General features: G+C 41.2%; 1 protein-coding gene across 1 annotated transcript; it reads right to left on the bottom strand.

The window, feature by feature from the left end:
- Positions 1–13773: 13773 nt before the first annotated feature.
- On the bottom strand, positions 13774–14205 carry LOC145012095 (uncharacterized). The gene has a single exon (XM_078970874.1). It carries the CDS (start codon positions 14203–14205, stop codon positions 13774–13776), a length of 432 nt encoding a protein of 143 aa, XP_078827000.1.
- Positions 14206–14425: the final 220 nt, after the last annotated feature.

The raw sequence follows: 14425 nt of genomic DNA, 5'->3' as shown, positions 1-14425 counted from the left end.
CCAACGCAAACAGAAATTTGTGCTTATCCCCCCTTGTGAACATAACTGTCAGATTGGAAGAATCAATCTGCCCCAACTTCATTTTATGGACATCTCCGGTTTTGGAAGTGGGCTTGACAGTCGGTTTCTTATTCATCACCTTTGCTATTTCCTGATCCATAGTGGCTAGCTCATGGACATAGGAAGCCAACATTCTTTTAAGATGAGAAAGTATTGGTTCATATTCTCTCTGGTTGGAGAGAAGAATGTTGTATAGCAGGATCCAATCGTGGGGGTTCAGACTGGGAAGATCTGCCAGAGAAATAAGATGTTCGGTGTTGGCAGTTCCTCTGTTGATTTTGAAATTGACGTTTACAAATTTCCCAGCCTGGGTTGGTTTCAGTACCTTGACTCTTATAATTTTCTGGGCGCTCCAAGTCAAGTACTGAGGTTGACCGAATTTCAGATAGAAATCGATAAGCTCCCTGTCAACCTTCGGGTTCGGATGAGGGACGTTTGCAGTGACATCAAAGCAGTGAAAAGTGAAGGCTTTACGCGTAATGGGCATGTCGAACTGCGAGTCTTTGGAGTTTTCACACTCAAAAGATGCAATCGGTTCCAACCAATAAATAGAAGGAAACTCAATTGCTTGAGTGATGAGTGTGTCTCTGTCCCAATCTGGGAACAGAGTCTTTTTAGCTTGAATTGTCTCCTCATCCTCCCGGATTTTCCTTTCTCTGGCTTCTGCCTCACGAGCTATCTTCAATGTTTCATCAAGCTCTCTGTCCCGTTTCTTGCGTTGAAGAGCTTCAGTAATGGTTTCATCTGATTCTGATTCGCTCTCAACTAGGACATGTTTACCAGAACCCGAAGCTACATTACCCTTCGGTTCTTGTTTGGACATACCTTCCTCTCCCCCTTGTCTCGGAAGAACATGCTTCTCCGAGACACCCTTCATTTCACTTAGGATAGTGATCGCCGGAAGGAGTTTCGCCTGGAGATGCTGACGAATAGTGAGGGTTAGGAAGGGATCATGGGAGTCAAGAACATCGGTTAACATATTTTTAACGTCACCAGCGCAACTCTGAAGAACTGCCCGTTGAGTTTGAAGTAAAGTGATTTCTTGTTGTGCCTGGGCCAGTTGAACTTTCTGTAAGTCAATAGTTGCCTGGTGCTTGATAACTTCTTCCTTCAGGGTGCTCTCGGCTGCTAAAGAGGCAAAACGTGAATCCAAAGATTTGAGAATTGAAGTGGATTCAGTTTTGAGGTCAGCACGCAGAGCCTCAAATTTCCTGGTTTCTCCCTGAAGGGTGGCTGCGAACGAGTCTACTGACGCTTGAAATTTGGAAGCATTTGAATCAGCATGAGCCTTGAGAGAATCAAGAAAGATCTGAGTTGTATGAACAACCTCAGAAACCTCCTTAGTGGCTTTGGAGCATGAGGCTGCTGAATTGTCTACAGCGTCAGTGGAGCGATCCAAGGCTTCGGTGTAAGTCTGGATTGCTGACTCAATGAAAGCCTTCAGCACAGCACCCCCATATGCTTTACTGTCAGCCAGCAGACTGTCGAGTTTTGCGTGAATCTCTTGAAGTTGCTGACTTGACACAGGGGTATCTGTATCGGTGTCGGTAGGGATCTGGTAAGGGCTGTAATAGATGGAATCAAATTCATCATCATCACCCCCTAGGGTAGCACCGGAGTTGGAAGATGGAGAAGGGGAGGATTGAGGGTTGATGACCGGGGTTTCAACCACAGAAGCAGCCCCCGTATCAGATATGTTGACCGTTACTGGTGGTTGGGTTGTGGTGATGGTGATAGATTCTGTGATAATAGGTTGGGAGATAGAAGATAAAGGTTGAGAAATGGTGAAAGGAATAGTGGTTTCGGTTGTGGTTTGGGAAATTGATGTTGGAACAGAACTTGAGATGTTCTGTTTGGGTGATTCGGTTGGGGTTGAAAATTTTGGGGAAGTAGGAGGAGAAGGAGATTTGGTAATTTGGGGAGATTTAGGTGGGGTAGGTGAGTTTTGTGGAGACGAAACGGGTGCAGTTTCGGGTTGAGGATTAACATCTGGTGGGGTAGGTGAGTTTTGTGGAGACGAAACGGGTGCAGTTTCGGGTTGAGGATTAACATCTGGTGGGGTAGGTGAGTTTTGTGGAGACGAAACGGGTGCAGTTTCGGGTTGAGGATCAACATCTTCTGTTTCGGATGGTGCATTCTGTTTTGATTCAGAAGGAGATCCTTTGGCTCTTTTAGCCATCTTCTTAACCTTTTTCGATCTCGGCTGAGAAGGTGCCTCTGCCTCGGATTTGTGTTTGGAGGACCTTCTCTTTTTCTCCTTTTGGGGTGCGGGTTCCTTCATCTCAGCCTTCTCCTTTTTGCTCGCTCTTTTGCCCCGGTTAGCAGGCTGATCCAGAGCCTCAAGAGCTGCACGTTGTTCCTCGGAAAGAACCCTAGGAGGCAGGGGGGTTCTGGAGCTGTAGTCCGCCATAATCTTGCTGTGGGGCGTGACACATCTGTACATGGACTCAGGGATTAGTCCATAGTGGAGGAACTTACTTGGATCTGAGAGAATGATTTTCTTGGTGTGGTATGTGGCAATTGAAGCCATAAGAACATCCTTCATGACAGGGATGTCAAGAGAATCAATGGCTCTCCTGGTGATGAGGGTCCAAAACCTGGCGCATGAAATTTCTGAGTGCCTTGCGGTAGAGTTGAGACTCTGAACCACTTGAGACCAGAGAATCGACCCATAGTCCAGATTGATCCCGTTGTAAAGCCCATACAGCATTGTGAGAAATCCTTTGCTAGTGCTGTCGGAACCACCACATCGCTCCGCTAAACCCTTAATTAAAAGGGTAAGCAATCCATTCCACTGAGATGGAAGACATGATTTCTTGACTTTGCCAACAGATGTTAGAACATCTGTATACCCCATCTCGTACATCATCTTAAAGATTTGGGCGGTTGTGATGAAGTCTGGTGAAATAACAGAAGCATCTACGGCAAGCCCTAGAAGAGAGCAAAACCGTGCTTTGGAAACGGAAGTCTTCTTGTCGTGAATAGAGAAGTAGATACGGTCTTTGTGTTTGTCATAGCTTGCTGTGGAGTAGACTTGCGATAGCAGGGTCATAGGAACTGCCTCCACCTGCGTTAATGCCAATACCAATGGGGAATATGTGAGGCATTCCACCACGTAGAGCATATATGAGTCATAGACGTATGGAGACAAGTCTATGATCATGTTCTGATTTGGTTTGATTGCAAGAAAAGAAGAAGAAGCAGACTGATCGTGAGTGGAAGAAGAAGTCGCCATTGTTGAGTTTTTGGAAGAAGATGAACAGTGCAACTTTATCAGAGAGATAATGCTTTGAGAGGTAACTACCAAAGAACACGATCACATCTTATTTATACCGTTCTCAGGAGAGAGAAAATCATGATGATTAGGAACCCAAAACGTCGCCTGAAAAAGCGCGATTAGAAGTTATGGTGTATTCAATGAAGACGTCAGCACACGTGGGGCTGAAACGAATCCTTTGCACGCGCCCAAATCTTTTTCGTACCGTTTGAAATCCCTTGTGCCCTTGTTTGGTTACAGTTGAGATTTAGAACCATGTGCCAAACAGTAATTAGAATGTGGGAAAACAATTCCGTGCATAAGAGTGTGAAAGACAAGGAAATAAATCTAATGTGTTTGGTAGTGCGTGTTGTCTAAATAAAAGACAGAAGGCAGAAGATTCCGGGCAAGAATCGCTTCCTTCAGAGTCAAGAGAGACCTGAAGTGTTTGTGTGGTATCCCGAGAAATACGATCAGTTGTTTTTAGAGAAACAATGAAAGGCGTCTTCTGATGATGGCTGAGAGGTGGCTGAACTCAATCCAAACATTAAGTCTTGACATAAAACTTAAGTGTTGGTAGAGTTACCTGTGAGACCGATGTGATCTGTTGAACAGGTAGGTGGGAAGTATTCTGTGATGGGAATGATATAGACAGAAATCTCAAAATAAATTAAACTGGATCTCTTTGGGAAGAAATGTCTTAGGACGAGACAGTTTCATAAAAGATCACTCATAAAGAAGATTTCCAAGTAAAAGCTTGAGTTAATAACTCACCGTCAATTCTATTTAGGTGTTGGATTTTGGGTTTCACTCAGAACGTGGTAATCGAATCTAAGATCATGAACTCAGATGTTGTGCAACCATAAGCCTCAGTGGTAAAGACCGAGAGCATCAAGGGTTACTTTGGGGAGCGAATGTAAGTGAAGAAGTTGAAGAGATGGTTAAGAGACCGAACGTACCTTCTGCTACATAAATGGGACAAAGCAGAGCAACTCATGTTTCAGATGAGTAAAAGAAGGTAGCTCTAGACCGAATATGAGAGAATAGCCTGATTGGGAAGAAACGGTAGGTATTGATCGAATCATTAAGGCATGCTCGAGGTCATAGAGGCTTGGGACAACATACAGCAGCATGCTTCTAGGGACGTCTAACTAGTCTTATAAGAGAAAAACATACCTGGATGAACGTTCCATAAGGCCATACTTGTATTCACTTGAGCAAGAAGTACATATAAAATATATTTTGAAATTTTGAAATTTACTTAGAGATAAATAAATACTGAAAGACAAAATATTTTTGTTAATTTTTAATTTTCTGAAAAAGAAATAAAAACAGAAAGATAAAATATTTTTGTTAAATTTTTAATTTTCTGAAAAAGAAATAAAAACAGAAAGATAAAATATTTTTGTTAAATTTGAAGTTTCTGAAAAAGAAAAAAAAACAGAAAGACAAAATTTAGACAAGGAAAAGAAGTAGAGATTAGAAAGAACCGAGCGGTTTGATTGAATGAGTGCCTATCTTGTAGAGACAGAGAGAGATCGAGCGATCTGGTTGATTTGGTTCCGTTATGTTACTAGAGCAGAGAGCAACAGAGCGCTCTGCTAGGTTCGGTTCTTTGATTTTGCCAGAGCAGAGAGTAACCGAGCGGTCTGGTTGATTTGGTTCCGTTATGTTACTAGAGCAGAGAGCAACAGAGCGCTCTGCTAGGTTCGGTTCTTTGATTTTGCCAGAGCAGAGAGTAACCGAGTGGTCTGGTTGATTCGGTTCCTTGATTGTACCAGAGCAGAGAGCAACCGAGCGGTCTGTTAGGTTCGCTTCTTGAATTTGACCAAAACAGAGAGTAACCGAGCGGTCTGTTAGGTTCGGTTCTTGAATTTGACTAGAACAGAGAGTGACAGAGCGGTCTGTTAGGTTCGGTTCTTGAATTTTACCAGAACAGAGAGTAACCGAGCGGTCTGTTAGGTTCGGTTCTTGAATTTGACCAGAACAGAGAGTGACCGAGCGGTCTGTTAGGTTCGGTCCTTTTTTTTTTTTTTTTTTTTAAATAGAGACATGAGGATTTGGGACCGATTCTGCAACCATCATGCCTAAGCCTTGCAATATCTGATTGAATGATGCTTCAGGAAGAGCTTTTGTAAAGATGTCAGCCAGCTGATCAGTGGTTCTTACGAAGTGAACTTCGACATTTCCATCTTCCACATGATCTTTGATGAAGTGATACCTTAGTGCTATGTGTTTGGTTTTGGAGTGTTGCACTGGGTTATGACAAATCCTAATTGCACTTTCGGAGTCACAATATAGTGGGATCTTCTTCATATTGAGTCCATAGTCTCGAAGTTGACTTTGGATCCAAATCACTTGTGATGTGCATGATGCGGCTGCAATGTATTCTGCTTCGGCTGTAGATAGCGACACGCATGTCTGTTTCTTGGATTGCCAGCTAACTAACTTCCCGTCAAGAAATTGACATCCACCGGTCGTGCTTTTTCGGTCGAGTCCACATCCTCCAAGGTCAGCATCAGAATAGGCTTGAACGAAGAAGCCTGAGTTGGATGGATACCAAAGACCTAAGGAGGTGGTTCGCTTGAGATATCGGAGGATGTTCTTCACTGCAAGCATGTGAGGTTCATGGGGGTTTTCCTGAAATCGAGCACAATAACACACAGAAAACATGATATCAGGTCTGCTAGCAGTAAGATACATTAACGATCCAATCATTTGACGATAGAGCGTGATATCAACAGCTGGTTTGTCTAGAGATGGGGTAAGCTTAGTGCCGAATGCCATTGGGACTTTGACTTTTGAGTCTCCCATCATACCGAACTTTGCTAGGAGAGTCTTCGTGTAAGCTTCCTGATTAATAAAGATGCCTTCGGGTCCCTGTCTTATGTTTAAACCAAGGAAAAAGTTAATAGGACCCATTGAGCTCATTTCAAACTTAGTCTCCATCAGCTTTCTGAATTCAGCCGTTAAGCTCGGATTTGTGGAGCCAAAGATGATATCATCGACATAAATTTGAACTATCATAAGGTGGTTACCTTCCTTTTTGCGAAAGAAGGTTGGGTCAACCGAACCTTGTTTAAATTTAGACATCTTTAAAAATTTTGTAAGCGTTTCATACCAGGCTCTCGGAGCTTGTTTAAGGCCGTACACAGCTTTATCCAGAATATAGCAATGATTTGGATGCTTTTCGTTCACGAATCCAGGAGGTTGCTCTACGTACACCGTCTCTTCAAGTTCTCCATTGAGAAATGCACACTTGACGTCCATTTGGAAAACTTCAAAGTTCTTGTGAGCAGCATAAGCTAGGAATATTCTAACAGATTCTAGCCGAGCTACTGGAGCGAAAGTCTCTTCGTAGTCTATCCCTTCCTCTTGACAATATCCCTTGACCACCAAACGAGCCTTGTTCCGTATAACATTACCTTCCTTATCCATTTTGTTCCTAAAGACCCATTTGAGACCAACAACCGAAGCATCTGGAGGAGTTGGAATTAGGCGCCAGACTTTGTTTCTTTCAAATTCGTTCAACTCGTCTTGCATTGCTTGAACCCAATCAGAGTGGTCGAGAGCAGTGTTAACTGTCTTTGGTTCAACTTTTGATACGAATGAATTGAACATGCAAAACTCTACCTTCGAAAATAAGGAAGTCTGTTTTGCCTTCAGTTGTGATCGGGTCAGAACCTTTTCAGATACATCCCCAACTACTTGAGAGACAGGATGATCTCTGGTCCATTTGATAAGAGGAGGGTAATTTGGATCAACGGTTGGGTCTAATTCGGCATTGATTATTTCTTCTAGTTCAGATTGGCTATCATAACCGAGTGTCACATCGTCATGTTCTACCTCAGTTGGTGTACTTTGGAAGATATGAGGTTCGTGTGATTCTAGTGAGCCTGAGCTTGCTGGTGTTGAGATCCCTTCGGTTGAAGTTGTGGAATTTGGCTCCCCCTGGACTTGAGCGTTTGGCTCCCCCTCGACTTGTGTGCATGGCTCCCCTTCGACTTGTGTGCATGGCTCCCCCTCGATTTGAGCTTCGTTGGAAGGAGAGTCGTTACAGATTGATTCTTCTTCATACATTCTCCTTGCAGCATCTTCAACAATCTGCTCCATGTGATCAACTTTGTTATCTGATGCACCAGCTTCAGAAAGTGAAGCATTCTCTGGTTCGTCAAAGAGCTCCAGAAATGTCTCGAATAGATTAGCAACCGAGACTGTAACCATGCCATTTGGAGGAAAGATTTCCCCAGTGATATTTTCTTTAGCCTGCAGCTTCTTGACATAGTTGTCATCAAAGGTCACATAATACGTCTCTTCAATTTTTCTTGAACGCTTGTTTAGGACCCTGTATGCCTTGGATGTGAGAGAGTAACCCAGGAAAATTCCTTCGTCGGCTTTGACATCAAACTTGTTGCGGTGTTCTTTAGAGTTGAAGATGAAACACCTTGAGCCGAACACATGAAAAAATTTCACATTTGGCTTCCTTTTGTTCAATATCTCATATGGGGTGAGTGCGAACCTTTTGTTGAGATATGACCTGTTCTGTGTAAAACAAGCAGCACAAATAGCATCAGCCCAAAAATAAAGAGGTAAAGAAGCGAAACTTAGCATAGTTCGGGCAGCTTCACACAAGGATCGGTTTCGTCTTTCGACTATTCCGTTCTGTTGCCACCATTTGCAAGCGATCTGTACTCCCTAAGCTCTTCTTTCCTTCCTGTCATGTGACGTGAGCAGCCACTATCAATGTACCATTCTTCGTCGAACTGCTCGTCACTTATAATCTGCAAAATTTAGAGAGATTTAGGAACCCAAAGTTTCTTGGGTCCACGTGAGCTTTGCATGAAAACAGGAGCAATTATAGAGATATCAACAAGATAAGTTCTTTTTACTAGAGTTGTTTTATCTTTCCTTTTAATGGTGTACACTTTTATTTTGTTAAGATTAGTAGAGTTAGATTCGGTCTTTGATGTGGATTTATCGACTTTCTGCTTCCACTTTTGCTCAGTTGATGAATGAGATTTAGAACGAGATTGATATGAAACTGAGGATGAAGAAGAATTGGAAGAATGAAAAGAATCAGACTTAGAAGGAGACTTTAGGTGACCCTTTTGTTTTTGATCATTGGAGTGACCGACCTTAGAGTTTTGAACTCTTTTGTCTTCAGAACCGAACCTTTGTGTTTGGTTCGAGCCACTTTTGGAACAGAACCTTTGGTTCTGGTTGATATCCTTTTCAGAACCGAACTTCTGCTTTCGGTTGTTGTCCTTTTGTGAACCGAACCTCGGCTTTCGGTTTTTGGGACTTTCATGCTTTTCTTCAGGAATGTCTTCATACTTTAGATTCTTGTTTTGATGAGTGAAGTATGCATTCTGGGAACGCCAAAATTGTTTCCTTTCCGAAAGGTTCTTCCGGTATCTGATGTTCCTTTCTATCTTCCTGTTCCGCATCTGAGATGGTTGATGATGAACATTTGCTTTTGTTTTTGCTGACCCCTTGATTGGTTTCATTTGAACTGCGGTGGAATTATTTTGAGCTGAAGAAGCCGAAGGAATGGTTTCTGTTGGTGAGTGAACATCCTTCTGAGGAGTATCTTTTGTACCACTAGTGCTCGGCTCACTGAAGTTGTTTGGCTTATTCAAAGGTTCGGGTATATATCTTCCTTTGCTCTTCCATGAAGTTCGTTCAGATAAACCAATGGTTTCGTCTGCATTATCAATAGGAGCTTCCCAGAAGTATTCATCACAGCCATCAGCATTGTCTTTGTCTACAATGGCTGCAAGTTCGGCTGTTTGATGTTCAGTTACTCCTGTTACCTTGTATACTTGATTTGGAGTAGTCCTGACCTTTTGATACACAACAGCTTTCTCAACTAATTTTGGGGATTTTTGATGGGACAACCGAGCGAACTCTACCGAATTTTCAGAAATAAGATTCTTGTGATTTTCTGGCTCGGTTTTAATAAATTCTGAGCAGTCAACCGTGTCCTCTACAGAAATTTCACTCATATTGTCATCCTCATCAAGCTCAGATGCATTTTCAACATCAATTTTGTTTTCTGAGCTTACTTTGGTGTTTAAAGAGTCAAATTATTGCATGGTTTCGGTCCTCAGTTTATGTCTGTCATTTTCATCCAAAAGATTTTTAAGCATGAGCTTGTGGTCTTTAGATTTAATGAACGACTCAATTTTGTCCAGTCCATACATGTAGGTGGGATTTATGTTATCAGATGATATCACACTTTCACAGTTATAAGCTTCGGCATCGATTTCATCTTCCTTAAATTCCAGGAAGGGCAAAATCATGCGGTGAATTCTTTGGCCTATTTCACAATCCAAGTGGAGCTGAGTAATATTAGAATACAGACGTTTAGCAATTAAACAAAAAACATTTCGTTGTTTTAACAATTTCAAATTGTCTCTTTGCAAATAAATGTTTTCATCTTTAACTCTGACTAATTCCGATTCCTTTAACTCTATCCACATTCTCCGCTCCTCACTCTTCGACGCTGCCCTGCTCAATTGATCAGTTAGGTTAGAATTTGTGACCCGAGTTTGAGTTAAGCTACTATCTAGATGAGATATTCTTGTCTTAACACCTTTTAGTTCTTTCTCATAAGAGGATGATGGTATTTTACATGAAACAAAAACAGATTGTACCTTCTTTATCAATTCATCAAGCTCATTGAACTGCTGGCTGAGTGGTTTGGCTGTGAAGCACATATCCTCTTTTGCATTCTGTCCATCATTGCCTCCATCGGTGTTGTATCCCCTCAATTGAGATACGTCAGAAACCATAAGGCATTTACCACCACTGCCTTCTTCCTTAGACACGAACGCCTTTCCATGAGTAGGCTGCCTCACTTCCTCGTCTTCTGAGTCAGTAGACCAAACTTCCGTGCTACCGAACTCATCACCTGGAACAGAACCCTGCACAATAAGGGCATTACAAGGCGGGTTAGCAGCAGACTTCTTCTTTCTCAACTCATCTAGCCTTTTCTGCAACACAGCTTCCTCATTGTTTCCATCATCTTTCTCAGCCATTTTCTTGAGGACACAGTCCTTAGCATAATGGTTTTTCCCACCACAGTAAAAGCAGCTCACTACAGAGTCGCCGTCAACCTTTGGTTCCTTCTTGTGCTCCTCAACTTTCGGTTCATTAACCACCTTTTCTGAGCTGTAACTTCCCTGCCAGTTTCGGTTTTTGTTGCTGGGAAATTTCTTCTTTATGAACCTTTTGGGATTGGATACCATCAAGGCATAATCTTCTGATGTGAGATCATATTCTTCCAGGCTGAGGTCTTCATCCTCCATAACGGCTTTACTTTTTGACAAGAGAGCCAACGAACCGAGACCAGAAACGACATTCTTTTCTTGCACCACGTTTTTCTCTTGAGACTTGAGAATTCCCACCAGTTTCGCCAAAGAGTATGATTTAAATTGCTCATGGGCTTTAACTGTGGAAACTACTGCTCTCCACTCAGACCTTAGACCATTCAGGAATGTAACTTTCTGTTCGATGAGCTTCCTTTCGATATCATGTTTGATCATCTTGCTGAGAAGATGATTGAAGCGATCGAATGTCTGGGTTACAGATTCTTCAGCCCCTTGTCTAAATTCACCAAACTCAGATAGAAGCAGAGTTTGAATAGAATGTTCGAGATCTTCGTCTGTAGAATACAATTCACGAAGTCTGTCCCATACATCCTTCGCCGTCGTGCAAGAGCTAACCAATCTGAATGTATCGGACTGAAGGGCAAACCGGATCAATCTTAGTGCTTTGATATTGCATTGGAACTTGTCTTTTTCATCTTGTGCAATGTCTTTCACGTCCTTAAGCAGATCATTGTATTCTTTTTGAGTTTTAATGACTCTGGACGTTGCAGAATGAGAAAACGGTCCGTTGGTGATGGCTTCCCAAATCAAATACCCATTTTCCTCCGACCCAATAACGTAGTCTTCGAAATGATGTGCCCATACTTCATAATCGTTGGTGTATAAGATCGGAATCCTTGTCGTCGAACCAATGCTGTTTGAAATATTGATAACGTTTGATTGTGTCGCGTCCATTATGATCGTAAAAACCTGTTCAAAGATCAGACTTGTAATAAAGCGGATTAGGGCAAAACAATAAATATCAAGATACGTCAATAAAGATGACGGCTCAATAAATATTAATGATTGCGGAAAAACCCTAATGATAATCTTTTTCACAGAAAAGATGTGTATCAATTACACAGCCTCCTGCTCTGATACCAATTGATGAGATTATAGAGTCTTTTAATCTATAAAGATCGATTAGATCTTGAACAAGTAAATAAACAATGACGGTTCAGACACAGTAAAATAATAGAACAAGATTGAATCAAACAAGTCGAATGATTAAAACAAAATCCTCAGAAGAGCTCGATCAAGAACATCAACTGTAGAGGATTGGAAGGTTACAAGTATTATCAAATAAACCTTTAGTCGTCTGGAAAATATCGTATTCTCAGATCTCTCAAAACCTTAACCTAATATGCATGCAAGCATAAGCTTATATACAAAGCATAAAAGACATACGGTTGGACAGGCCCAAACCGTAATACAAAGAGGTAAAAACAAACGAGCCCAAAAGACGCAATCTTCTAAGCCCAACAAGGATCTTAGAACATAGTTGGATGGCCCGAGGCACTAGCCGAAATAACTAGCAAGCCTACCACTTCTACTGAGGATCCTGGGTCGAGACATGTAGAAGAGGAGAAGGAGAAGGACACATCCGATGATGACTAGGCTAAGGTCTAGGCTTCCAAGAAATTAGTTTAAGTAGTTTTTGTTTTCGTTAATGATGTAAAACAATTAACTTTTTTGCTACTGGGTTGGTGTGCAACCCCTTTTTAATATAATGGTCGTGCTTCCTTTTCATATTTCTGTCTTGATTTTCTGCATAACTGCTATGATACTACGATTCTTAAATAACTAGAATCCTAAAAAACTTGGCTCCTACAAACAATCCTGAGGCAAAACTCTTTTAGTAAATCATTTTTAGTACACTTGAGTTCCGATAACCAAATAATCATTGTTTAGGATCCTAAAAAGTTTAGGATCCTCAAACTTTACTTAGAGTTTTTCAAAAATAAGGATATATGAAACTTGGTGATCTTAGGAAAAACTTGAAGGCACGAATTCCCAGTCTTTGTATGATAACGCTATAAATCTTGTTTATTTTCTTATCCTATCTTTAGATAATGTTATGATTTTATATCAAGTTTTTTGGGAAAATCCCAATTTAAGATAACACGTCAATGTTACAAACCTTTGTGATTTACTAGGGAAATCCCAAATATGTGGATGTTATAAACCTTGAGAACTTTCTGGGGAGGATCCCAAGTTGAGATAAAATATAAATTTTATAAGCCTTAGGAATATTATGGGGAGGGTCCCAACTTGAGATAACATGTAAATGTTATAAGCCTTAGGAATTTTCTAGGGAAGATCCCAACTTAAGATAACACGTAAATGTTATTAACCTTAGATTTAAACATCATGATCTTAACTTATGTTCAGAAATAAGAGGGTTGCCAAGTCAGCGACGCTTGAAATGATCGCCTTATTCACATCCCATAGTTTGATATCGTGCGTCCAAGCGAGGTGTATAAACCTTTACTCGTGTGAAAGAGGTAATTAAATCTTTAAACCTTAGAAGGGATTAAGTATCCTTATTCGTAAGAGAGATGATAATTCTCTATTCTTAGGAGATTCATATCGTGAACTGTCAGATGTTTTCAGTCAAGAGACTCTTATGTGTTAGTGGTCCCTTGGGTATCAGGATCTTTGAATGCTCACCTGTTCAAAATCCTTTGAAGTCAGGATGCTTAAGTGTCTGGATCCCTAAGCGTTAGGATCCTTAGAGATCAGGATCCTTAACTATATGAATCCATAAATGTCAGGATACTTAGAGGTTAGGATCCTTGAACATCGGGATCCTTCAGTCTCTGCATGTATCAAACATTAGCTAAGGGTAAGCGTTATCCTAGCTAACACCCCTCCGACGCTTAAGTTGGTAATGATATTTGAAGAAAATAAATAATGAAAAATGAAGGATAAAAGATAAATAGCATGCGTACCTTGAGTGTGTCGGGAGGTGAACAGTTTTACTTACATGAAATAGGTTTTGAGATGATAGCATTCTAGGATCTTGGTAAGATATTTCCATCCAAGGTGGCAAACCAATATGCCCCTTTCCTACTTCTGCATCTATGAGATATGGTCATTCCCATTTATGTGTCAGTTTACCGGCATTAGAATCCTTGGTATTTTTGAATGTTTTTCATAGTACCAAGTCTCCTACTTGAAATTTTCCGACTCTTATGTTTTTATTGTATGCTATGGTGATCCACCATTGATGAGCAATAATACATATTTTGGCAAGATCCCTAAGGCCATGATCCTGTTGTTGTCCTCTTGGATTTGAAGTAGGTATCATGATGTGGGGATCACCACTTTAGTAGGGATCATTGCTTCCGTTCCAAACACTAATGAGTATGGAGTTTGGCTTGTAGCTACCTTGGAAGTGGTTCTATTTGCCCATAATACAAAAGGAAGCTCTTCTGCCCATCTTCCTTTCTTCTTATCCAACCTTTTCTTCAAACAGTTGACTATGATTTTATTGTTGGATTCTGCTTTGCCGTTCGCCTGAGGGTGGATAGGAATAGACATCACCACCTTGATTCCCCAACTTGTGTAAAAGTCCCTCGCCCTTTTCCTTATGAATTGGGATCCAGTTTTGCATATAGTTTTAGCAGGGATCTTGAGCCTGGTCAAGATGTTACGCTTGATGAAGGAGACTACCTCTTTGTCTCTTACTTGTACGTAGGCTTCAAATTTTATCCACTTTGAGAAATAGCCAGTCATCACTAGCATGAATACTTTTCCTCTAGGGATACTGGTAGTATACCTACTATATCCATTCCCAGTTTCATAAATAGCCAAGGGGAAATGATAGGATATAGAGGTTCTGCTGGTTGGTTCACGATGTTGTTATGTCTTTGCATTTCTAGGCATGAAGGAAGGAATCTTTCTTCATGGTTGGACAGTAGTATCCCATCCTCAATACATTGGAGCATAAAGATTT

The sequence above is a fragment of the Lactuca saligna genome, chromosome 1 (genome assembly GCF_052625555.1).
Source record: "Lactuca saligna cultivar CGN05327 chromosome 1, ASM5262555v1, whole genome shotgun sequence".
NCBI classification, from domain to species: Eukaryota; Viridiplantae; Streptophyta; class Magnoliopsida; order Asterales; family Asteraceae; genus Lactuca; species Lactuca saligna.
This window is presented reverse-complemented; position numbering and strand designations above follow the sequence as displayed.